A 12,310-nucleotide genomic window follows, 5' to 3' on the forward strand; every position below is an offset into this window, starting at 1 on the left:
ATCAATTCGGGTGACAATAATCTTTTTTATTTATTATTTAATATTTGACTTTGTTCGATCTTGTGATAATAACTTTTTATTATTATTTACACGGTGAAAAAAAAGGCCGCGGCCAAGTGCGTGTGCGAGTCATCAACGTGTTGGCGTGGGAGCTGGACTTCAGCAGCTGGGCAGAAGAAGATCCTCGAAAGGTAGGTGGTTTGTTAGAATTACCCTTCGTATCAGTGATAGGAGCCTGCCCATTAGAATAGAGGAAACCTTCGAACAAACTCCTTTAACTAGAACCTTACATTTGTTTACAACTACAGTCCACTGAAATCACTGCCCGGGGGAATCTCCCCCACAGGGGGTATACCTGGGTTCCCGGGGCTGACGTTGTATTGGCCGGAGGGCATTCCCCTTTCCCCTTCCATAAAATGACGAATGTCTGGCTGTCGCTGACTCTTAGTCTATCAAAACATACCCGCAGTTCTCCTTCTTCATGATGCACTCGTTCTTGTAAAACCGGTTGTCCGAACCACACACGAAGGCCGGTGTGTCTGGACACTCCTCGTGGCACAGCGCGGTCGTCCTGCAGTGAGCCGCCGCTACGGATACCACGTGTTGTCCGCAAGTCAGCTTACGAAGTTCGCATTCAGATCTATATGAATAATACAAAAATTAAAAACTCAAGAAACAACGTAGAATGAGAACTCACACTTTATGCATATTAGTCAGCTACTACTACTACTAAAGACATGGTCATTTATAGTTTGTCTTGAACAGTTGGAATAACATTTTTTAAAGTTTTATTTTTGTTTTGCCGAACGATTTCACTCTCTACTTTCACTAGACAAACACTATATTATACATACAATTGAAAAACTTAATATACCATCGTCAGTCTGGTGAAAGACTATATAAAATAAATATCTGTTCTGAAGAATATTAAACATCAGATAAGAAAATAATTCGAGGGTAGTTGAAAAAAACGATTTCAGTAATACTCGTGAAATATAAACGTAGGTAGGTACCGAATATATTACATAGGTACTATTGTAGACTCACAGTGAATAAATAAAAACAGTAACTGGAGATTACACCAGTGGCGTAGCGTGCCTTGGAGGGGCGTATCAGGATTAGTTGTGAGGGATTTCTCACAAAATGAACAAAAATGCTCGCTTAAAATAAATATGAAAATTAACGTTTCCAACTTTTGGGCGCACGCTTAAGCAACGAATCAAATGAAACATTTTACTAATTATTGCTTTTGCACGTAAGGGGCCCCTGTTGTCCGAGGGCCCCGTATAATTGATACGGCTGGTACGACGGTAGCTACGCCCCTGGATTACACAGTAGATAACTGATGATTAACAAGAACAGTAATATGAATCCCTTACTTGTAAACATTGCCGTCGGATCCACAAACAGGTTGTTCGACAGCGTTGTCACAGTTGTCCAAGCAATCAGTTTCCATACGCGGCAGCAATGTGCAATTACCGAAGTGAGCCAGCTGGACTCCTTTACTGAAAATTCAATAATTAACGTCGATAATTCTTAAATACTTCAAACATTAACGAAAAGCAGCGGCTATTTTAACCAGAATTCCGCAAACACTTGGCCGAGTTCCCCTTTTCAGGAATCATTCTTTATAAGCTGGTATTTGAAACCAATCAATGTCAGGAGATGGAATATTGTAATGTCTTAATTATTTGAGCAAACACTTGCTGGAGTTCCTTTTTATGGTATTGCCTATCATTTGACTGGAATTCAATGATAAGTGATGGAATATTGTAGAGCCTTAGAGTTGTCTGATCACTCTTAATAATTTTTATATAGTTTTTCAATGAAAGGACTACGTTATTTTACACTCAGTATAATAAGTGGTATCTGAAAAAGATTTCGTTGTTATAATCATGTTAAATTATCGCAAAAACAACTTTATAGAATAATGTATGTTAAACGTCGTTATTAACTTAATTTCGTTGAACCAACTATATTGATCTTTGCATGGGGTACAGGGATCGAATCTCTTTATATGCATGTATGATAGCATTTTTTGGAGAAAAAAGACAATATTGTACAGGAGGACGGCCTACCTCCGTGGCGCAGTGGTATGCGCGGTGGATTTACAAGACGGAGGTCCTGGATTCGATCCCCGGCTGGGCCGATTGAGGTTATTTAATTGGTCCAGGTCTGGCTGGTGGGAGGCTTTCGGCCGTGGCTAGTTACCACCCTACCGTAGAAACCAAAAGGGGTGTGGATTTTCATCCTCCTCCTACCAAGTTAGCCCGCTTCCATCTTAGATTGCATCATCACTTACCATCAGGTGAGATTGTAGTCAAGGGCTAACTTGTTAAGAATAAAAAAAAAGGAAAAAGACAATACTTACAGGCAAGTAGCAACTTTCAGCAGACAAGGGTTGGTGTAAACGGTAGCGTCTGTGCCACACACAGGGTCGACCTCGGACGGACACTTCACTTTCAGACACTTGCTCATCTTTCCCTTGCATTTCTCCATATCTACCTTCTTTACTATCTTTCTGTTGCTTGCTCTGAAAATATATTGTTATAATATAAATCAAAAGTGTCACAAAACAGTATTGCTATGTTTCATTTAAATTCAAATTCTAACTGTAACCGTAATTCAAACTGGGTATGCTATTATTTGAGTGGTAGGACAATGTAGCTTCTGACCTCGAAACCTTGGGTTCGAGTCCTCGATCGGGCTATGCAGTACTGAGCTTTTATGTCTTATAATAAATTTTCATTCAAAATTTTCAACCTGAGTTGGGAAGTTGTTGTACCTCCGTACGCGAGAGCACGTCTTATGATGTGCCTATATTAAAAAATAAACTATAATTTGTTACAGCTGTTCTATTTTGAAACAATATTATGGACTCCTCGGCAGTGTGAGTCTTGAAATCGTCTGTATCTCCTCTATCTAACACTATAGATAGAGATAGTTATACATATATCAAAACGCCCATTGAAAAGTAATAAAAACATCGCTCCAGTATCGAACCACAAGTTCAATTTCTAACACTACAACACACACTTCCTCTATTTCTTCCATACATTTTCACTGCAGAATTATGTACAGTAAAATCTTACCCGCAGTTCAGCATTTTCATTTCACACTCATTTCTGTAAATGTTCTCATCGGAGCCGCAGACCAATTTCTCCCTCTGTCCGGAACAGTCTGTGGGACACGAATCACCACCAGATGTCCTCTCTTGTGATACGCAAAACGCCATCGGTACTTCGAAGACATGTTTACTGAAAGTTAAAAAAATCTTTTAATAGTTCTTTATTTTATTTTTGTAAACAATTTTAATTGGTTAGTTGGTTTTAGTAGTTGCCATCAGTCAATTTCGTCCTAACCTAGTCGTCTCTAGACAGTATTGTAGTCTAATGCAAGCTTATCTTGCACATGAAAGTTGTTGTTGTTGTAGTTGCCCCTTATATTTTATCTAAACTAGAATAGACCCCCCACTAGGTGGACCGAGGACCGAGGATATCAAGCGGGTTGCAACGATTAGCCGCTGGATGCTGGCGGCTCGAGATCGTTGTGCTTGGAGGTCCATGCAAGAGGCCTATGTCCAGCAGTGGACGTCTATCGGCTGATAAGGTAAGCTAGAATATCCCATCTTAGGCTCATGGGACATCTGCACCCATGATGGGGTAGTGATGAAGCGTAAACTTATCTCATTCTAGCAGAAGCCCCCTATTTCTTCCTTTTGGGAAATACTTATCTTGCGAATTTTAAAGAGCATACTCTCGTTCCCTTCTTTCTCTTTTAAAGTAAACCTTTGTCAGTCCTAATGAGTCTATTATATACAAAAAATAACCACATCACAACCGTTACCGACGAGTCAGCCGCATTTTATAGTTACATCAATTCAACTGCAGAAGCTACATCAACACTAGGTACTGCACGCGTACTACTAAAGAAAACTTTAGTAGCTGCAGTAGTATGATTGGGGATGCATGTGAGTTGTCCCTTACCCGCAGTTAGTAGCCTTCATTCTGCACGCGTTTGCATACAGCTTGCCGTCAGATCCGCAGGTCGGTCTGGAGGCTCTCCAACAGGACTCGCGGCAGTGGCGCGTCGTTTGACAGTGTTTCTTGTTTGTCTTCACCACACCTTGTCTAAAACACAAATGTATAACCTTTATTTATTAAATTACCAAAAATTAATGAATTAGATATATATGACTGCCACTTCATCTTAAAAATTCGTTTTGTCGAATAACTTTATCCTCTCTAACGTTAAAGAAAATATGCCTAAACATCATGCCTTTAGAGAGTCGTTCTACCCATCTCTTCTACGCCTAAAAATCTGCCCTTAGAGAATCTTTCTACCCATCTCTTCTACTACTGTCTTCGAGTCTTATCAGGCGATGCTTTTACACTCTCCGAAACCCCGGGGGGTTTCGAAGAGTGTAAGAGAGAGTGCCGCTGTTGAGGCTCTATTAAGGAGTCTACGGCATAGAAAAAAAATCTGACCAGAAAAATTAAAAACCTGGATTCGGCAAAACAAGTGGGTACATTTTAGAAAGAAGTTTCTGTTTCCAGTACGTTACGAGGTTTTAAATTTTTCTGGTCAGTTTTCTTACAAGAAAAATCTTAATAGCAGCATTGAGTTGGGCAGGAAGTCGGCGGTGTTGGTACACCCCCGTGCCTCGTACAGCACGTGAAGCCGTCGGTCCTGAGCCTGATCTTTCACCTGTCGGTCTGCCGTCCCATCGGACTATGAGAGTGAGGAAATAGAGAGTGCACCTGTGCACCTGTACTTTTGCACACACTTGTGCACTATGATATCTCCTGCGCACATGGTTAATCTCAAAATGAGATTAGCCGCCCTGGCCGAAAAAAAAAATGGCCGGAAGTATATCATACCCGCAAGTAAGCAGCTTCATCTGACACGTGCTCTTGTATACGTTGCCATCAGACCCACAAATAGGTCCGTCCAGAGGCGCCTGTGAGCAGTCCACGGGGCAGTTCTCTCGGTGTGCGCTGATGTTGTTGCATGCTCCCAAGTGGGAGAGACCGATGCCGACTCTGAAAATGTGAAGAAAAAGGCAATTGAAGGATATGAGATTTTTTTTGTTTGGGGTTCTTTCGTGACCAAGCAACATTTAGGTTTGAAGTGTATGAAAATATCAATCATATTGTAAAGTAACAAGTAACATAAAATTTGAAGCGTCAGTCATTGTCAGTATTTTGTCAGTATTCCTATAGTTATTTACAGAGTACCAAAAGCTTTTTTTTTTAAAGAAATTTCGTCTGAAAAATTGATGAGGTTATTGAGCAACATTGATATGTATTTGTGAAAACTGAATCTGACACCAACGAAGTCGCGGTCGTCCGCAAGTACATACCCAATATAAAGTCATAATTTTATAATAGGTAAATAAATGGGCATGATTCTAAAAAGCGTACTAGGTAAATGTACTAGGTAATGTGGGCCATTATGCTATGATTTAGCAATGTTTTCTTCTATCTATATAATTTATAGGATGTTCACGTAAGGAAAGTACCTAAACTTCATAGAGAGACGAATGTCTTAGCATTCCATGGATTCACCGTGCAGGTGCCGGGTCCATCCCGTGGTAGAGAGAAAATCATAAAAAGGGTTAAGGAATTCCCTGACGATCGATCAACACTTCCCGTTCTCTGCTGGTGTTGTTCTCCCTGTCTAGCCAAATTTGGTAATATCCTATTAGAACAGCGTTCTAATATAGAACTAGCTGCACTTCTAGAGAGGCCAAGGTCTTTAAGCAAGTATAAAGATATATAATATAGAAGAATCTAAAGCGTAATTTGATAGTAGTTTTCTCGCTTAATTGGATATAAAATATTCCTGGTTATTCTTTTTAAAACTAACCTGCATATTTCAACCTGCAGCATGCATCTATTTAGATACGTCCTCCCATTGGTTCCGCACACCGGGTCCCTCTCACCCGTACAGCGATGGTCGCATTTTGAACCTTGCGCTCTGGAGCACGAGCCTTGATCTTGGGCCAGTCTTACGCCTGCAAGTATACAATAGCACTATAACGGCCAGTTTCTTCATCGCAAGTAACAGTCAAAGTAACGTCATAATTCAAAAGTGACGGTCTTATTCCCTGAAAAATCTTCTTTACTACTTACTACTTTTACTGTTACTTTAGCTTGAAGAAACTGGCTGTAAGACTACGATAAATTAAATGCTCCGACTTGAGTTTTCTGGCGTTTGGATTCAATCGACGGCCTAGGGACTCGTTGTTTTGTTTTAGATTCGGCCAAGTCATTCACTATATTTATCTTTGACTAGCTGACGCCGCTCGGTTTCACCCGCGTGGTTCCCGTTCCCGTAAGGAATACCGGGATAATATATAGTTTATAGCCTTCCTCGATAAATGGGCTATCTAACACTGAAAGAATTTTTCAAATCGGACCAGTAGTTCCTGAGATTAGCGCGTTCAATCAATCAACCAAACAAACAAACTCTTCAGCTTTATAATATTAGTATAGATTACTGTTTTTAACTTCTCGATGAAGAAGTTAAAAATAGTAATTATTTACTTAATTTTACTTGTTGGGAGATTTCTCACCATTCGATTCGTCAGCGTCTTTTATGTTAGTTATCTAGAAATTAGGAAAATCATTCCTGTAATTATGTAGAAAATTTACTGAAAGCCAGATTTTAAAGAACTGATAACGTGATTAAGTTGTCGATCGGATGTGTCATTCACACACAACATTTTCTAGTTTTCGAAGCGTTAGCGTTTGTAGAAAAGAATCGACGTACCACTTACTTAGCCTTATGGCAACTACTTAAGACTTTATGTAGGGACATTTTGCGTAGGTATGCGTAAGCTTCTCCATTTAGGGAAAAAGGCTACAAAGTAAGTTTAATACGCAGTAAGTTACCTTATACGCAGTATCTAAATTATATCCAAAAGATAAATTATACATTGTGTACTAGAACAGATAAGTTACTCGGCAAGTTAGCAAGATCTTAACATAAATTCTATTAGCAACTGGGTACGCGTGGGTAGAATTACGCGTTTATACTGAAAAGTAGCCTATATCAGTAGATAACGTCTAGATACTGGATATAGAACAGATTCTATCGGGATGTTATCTATCTTAATATCTTCTATCCGATAGAAGATGGACATCCTCTTAAGGATTATCTTGAAAAGACGAGTACATGATTTAAGTAGTTGATAAAATTACTGTTATTACCTATAGTAGCTGTAAAATGTAATTAAATTTTGAATCCAAACACTGAACTATCTCCCGGTTTCTTTTTTTTTATAAGTTAGGCTTTGACTACAATCTCACCTGATGGTAAGTGATGATGTAGTCTTAGATGGAAGCGGCCTAACTTTAACTTATTAGGAGGAGGATGAAAATCCACTCCCCTTTCGGTTTCTACACGGCATCGTACCGTAACACTAAATCGGTTGGCGGTACGTCTTAGCCGGTAGGGTGGTTACTATCCTCGGTGAAAGCCTCCCACCAGCCAGACCTGGACCAATTAAGAAAATCTCAATCTGCCCAGCCTCGCGCCACGGAGGCTGTTTAAAAATAGACTACCCGTGTTGATCTCACCTTTGCCACAAGTCTTCTTCCTCATTTCACAGAGGGAGGGGTAGATGTAGCCGTCGGTAGCGCAAACCGGCTCGCCTTGCAGCGCCGGCCCGCAAATACGAGGACAGGACGCGTCTCTCGCACCATCGCTGTATAAGGCCGCTGAAATTAAAAAAAAAATCTGTTATGACTGTCACTGTGACATCGGTGACCTCAGTAGCTTCACACTTAAGGTGCCGGAGTTAACATCGAGAGATCGTGGGTTCGATCAACACACAAAGTATTATTAGTTGATATGACTTCTGCCTCAGCTTCCGGAGGGTGTGGGTTCAAATCCGGTCCGGGGCATGCACCTCCAACTTTTCAGTTGTGTGCATTTTAAGAAATTAAATATCACGTGAAGTAAAAACATCGTGAAGAAACCTGGATACCAGAGAATTTTCTTAATTCTCTGCGTGTGTGAAGTCTGCCAATCCGCATTGGGCCAGCGTGGTGGACTATTGGCCTCACCCCTCTCATTCTGATAGGAGACTCGAGCTCAGCAGTGAGCCGAATATGGGTTGATAATGATGATGATCAACTTAAGAGTGGGTAACACTAGGAATAAGGTGGTGGTGATACCCACCTAAGACTTTGTTAGGACACAGTCTTAGGTGGGTATCACTAGCCAAGTGGGTCCACAGTATTTCCGACAAATTCGAGAGGAACGGGATAATTGGTCATATTTGAAAGGTAGTAAATATATTCTTTATACATATTATAGGATATGATACACAAGAAGAAAGACAAAGTTAACTAAACGGTAATTAATTTAAGCAAAATTGAGAAAGAAGAAATAGAAGATTACGAACTTTTTAGTCATATAATAATAATCTGTTTTTATAATCAGTCAATCTATCTTTTGACCAGTTTCCAAGCCTGATTGTCTATACCATTTTAATATCAATACTTGAGTCAAGTCCAAAATAATACTAAAAACGTCCCCTATTTACGTATAGTTAACTAGATACATTAATATGACAAAGATACTTAGAAATCTTATTTTTATTTAAAGAAAATCCACTCCTTATTTATTTTAATTAAGCCTCGTCATGCGAAATCTTTATAGAGGGAGGAGACTGCAGATCTAAATAAGAGGTATTCGCATGCCTTGCATTCTTTTCTTAGAGGAGCAATAAACTAGGCGAATTAAAGCTCTGATATAATTATTTAAATACAAAACAAACTATCTTCCAGTAATAAATAATAATAAACTAAAATCCACATTGTCGATATTGTTTACTTTTTTTTTTATTAAAAACTAGCAGACGAACGCGACTTCGTCCGCGTGAAACCCTATCCCTATCCCTACACTACACCTACCCTAACCCTAAGTATCCTATGTCCGTCTCCTGGTTCTATGCTACCTCTCCACCAATTTTCAGATAAATCGGTCCAGCCGTTCTTGAGTTATAGATAGTGTAATTAACACTACTTTCTGTTATATATATAGATTTAGCGCTCCATGAAATTGAAATTCTAAAATAATTTATTTCCTTAGGCTTAATTTATAAGCAGTTTGAAATATCAAGTTAGGAAAGGGCTGAATGTAAATTACATTAAAACTGAAAAAAAAACAGCCCTGCACAGTACACTTGAGGTTAATCTTAAAGCTCCAGAAGTTTTAAAAGAGAATAATTTGTAGAATCCTAAATTTCTCTAAAAAATGCTATTAAACAGCGCAAAAACTTCTGAATTTTTAAAAACTACTTCAAAATGTGGTACTTTAAAACTTATTAAAACGGATTTACGAATACGAAGAACTTTTAAACGGATAACTTTCACGCTTGTTTCATAGCCCCGATTAATTTAGAAAATGGCTGCCGGCGTTATACGCGAACTACGAAACTGCATTAGGATCGCGAGCTCCACAGGTACTATTTAAACGTATATTACGCTACAAATAACTCTCTATGAACTTTAAATTACATATTTTAATTCAGACAAAATGTATAGTTACTATAATCCCAGAGCAAGAGCATACAATACATTTTTAGTAATCATACTTAGTATAATTTGCAAGTATTATGTTTTATTCTATACCACTTGTTGGAAAATGCCATAACCAAAAGGTAGTTTGAGAAATGTTAAAGCCGAATCTAGACTTGGTGTTGCTGTCTACGAGTACATGTCAAATGCCTTGTCGGTTTTGAAAATCGAGTGGCGACTATCTTGGAACTACCAAACTCCAAATCTTTAAAAAAAAATAGGCCTTGCCGCAAACACATTTTTTATACATTTGGCCTAATATGGACTATTTGGATAACGATTTTATTGTCAATTCTGACCTACTCGTACAATAAAATGTAACTATTAAAATAAGCATAAATTTGGATAACTATAATTGTTAGATATAATTTTAAATATATATCTTTTAAAGTTATGTATGATGATGATGATCGGTATAGCAAGATTCTGAAAATACCAGACCAAGGTAGACAGATCTAATCATGAGAGGTTACGGGTTTTGAATTTTCACGTCAACATCTTCATGACTAGTAGTGAAATCTTACATCAATATTTGTTTATTTCAATTAGGCTTAGTTTACAAGCACTTTCGAAAGTCAAGGAATTAATAATATAAGATAATGGTGATAATAATTAGTCGAAAGCTTCAAATTAAATTTACGAGGGTTCCAAACGCGCCTTAGTCTCCGAGAAGAGCCCACAACAAATTAAGCCAGGATTTTTGTTTTTTAATGATCGTATTTTTAATCATCGTCGTATGTCTGTAGACATAACAAGTTACAGATATAAGATGGGAAGATGGTCGTAAGAGAGAAGTTTGGTACGAGTATCTATTTTTTTTTTACTTACACTTTTAATCCATATTTATCGCCGCCTATACCTCGGCATGTTTTATACCCGCCGATAAGGAGATTCAAATATTTGTATAGTTTAAAATAAATTCAAAATAGCTCGCTTATCCCGCCTTTTATCTTTTTAACTAGCGTCGCGTGCTGCGGCTTTATACGTTTTTTGTTCCGAGCTCTTTGTATTGTGCTGTGATAAATTTAGAATAAGTGATTTTTTGTATTAAACTTATTCAACTATCAACACGAATTCTTAGACCAGTTATTTTCCCGTTAAAAAATTCAATGTTTTTATTTTCAAATCCAGATTTTAGATGTTTTTATCGAATACTTTTCATTTATTAATATCATGACCTTATTCAAGGTTTGGAGCATTATAATAAATTACTATAATTTTTAAAGTTAGTTGAAATTAAGTAGAATATTTTCAAGATTATTTGTTATATTATTTGAAACACTATAACATCAATAATAAGTTATGGCGCCTAAAAACCTAGTTTATTAAACTTTATTCGTACACTGTAATTATAACTCCTACCTTTCGTCCAGAAAGTTAGTACGATCACCGATATGTAAATAGGTTTCAAGTAAAGGAAATAAACCTTCAATAGCACAAAGCGAGATGCCGAACTTAACTACGGCTTAATAAGTTGTAGGTTCGATATTTGAATCTCGCCCCTTGGACGATTGTCGTATTTATCACAGAGTAAAGATCATCACACATCACACAGAGTGAGTCTTTACAAGCAGCGTGGTGAAGGCGGTAAAACCTATAAAAAAAACAAACGTCACGCGTCTCCTTGTCATCCGCTTTAACAAACTTTTTTCATAAATTGTATTTCAAAATTTAACACTAATAACAATTATATAAATTAATATAATAACTAATAACAAATACTTCATCTTTAGTTTTTGTGAACAGCTTTTAAAATATTTAAAAACATAAGACGCCATTTTTCTTGAATAATATTCTAATGCGACGCTTCTTGTCTTGTCGTGTGACTCGAGAATGTATCAGTTTTTGAATTCTGTATTTAGAACGGCTATGACACCGTCGTGTTCCGTGCTCTCCATCTGCCTATTATTCTTAATCTGTGGTACTACTAAAAAAAATATCAGAAGGGAAGGGGATATTGGGTAATGACTTAAAGAATTCGTCTTAGATATAAGTTAGCTACTCGTATACTGTACGGCCTAAACATACAAATTCAAGGTACCTATTGATCTAAATGTTGGTATTTTACTACAGGATTGACAATAGTAACTTACCCATTACCCTATAAACCTTGAGGTGAGAATGGAATGGGGCCATTTCCCTATTAGATGGACCTCAGTGCATTTGCAGTGACGAAGTGCTGGATTAATTTATAGCTGACACTGAGCATCGTTTAACAGGTACCGGTTATAAATATCTATCTATTCTTGTAAATGCTTTGTCGGTCCTGGGTTCGAATCCTGTCATTTATTCATTTATCATTAACATATACCGATAGTGTTATTTAGTCTAAATTACTTATTCTCAAGCATTGAAGCTGCGTTGTGGGTCTAAACTCCAACTCCTATTACGAGTGACCAGGGGCCTTAGCCATGTGGCATGTCGATTCTCTTTCTACAAACGCTAACGCTTCGACAACTAATAAAATAACCACGTGACCTGTCAATAGTGAATGTCATCATCTGTCATCAATCTACGCGTCTTATGGCTACAGATCCAGACCACAGTAAAGATATTACAACCAGTAGTTGGACTTCATACTAGAGGTCGAAACGCGAGCTATACCTACGCACCTTGAACATGGGGTGATCGTAGGGTGAAGACAGTCGCGACTGTGCCGCGGTGACGAACGAACGCACGGTGTATTAACAGAGTAAAGTGTATTAATAGTATTAGATTTT

General features: G+C 38.0%; 1 protein-coding gene across 1 annotated transcript in view; it reads right to left on the bottom strand.

The window, feature by feature from the left end:
• LOC112043242 (agrin) overlaps nt 1–12,310 on the bottom strand; it is a 75,260-nt gene that overhangs the window by 3,147 nt on the left and 59,803 nt on the right. The window contains exons 3-10 of the mRNA XM_024078563.2: nt 7,584–7,724; nt 5,869–6,016; nt 4,881–5,042; nt 3,987–4,130; nt 3,093–3,257; nt 2,372–2,533; nt 1,380–1,505; nt 464–640 (exon numbers count right to left, since the gene is read on the bottom strand). Of these exons, the coding sequence (XP_023934331.1) occupies nt 464–640; nt 1,380–1,505; nt 2,372–2,533; nt 3,093–3,257; nt 3,987–4,130; nt 4,881–5,042; nt 5,869–6,016; nt 7,584–7,724 (1,225 nt within the window). The remainder of the gene's footprint in view (nt 1–463; nt 641–1,379; nt 1,506–2,371; nt 2,534–3,092; nt 3,258–3,986; nt 4,131–4,880; nt 5,043–5,868; nt 6,017–7,583; nt 7,725–12,310) is intronic.

This window comes from Bicyclus anynana, chromosome 2, assembly GCF_947172395.1.
Source record: "Bicyclus anynana chromosome 2, ilBicAnyn1.1, whole genome shotgun sequence".
Classification (NCBI taxonomy): Eukaryota; Metazoa; Arthropoda; class Insecta; order Lepidoptera; family Nymphalidae; genus Bicyclus; species Bicyclus anynana.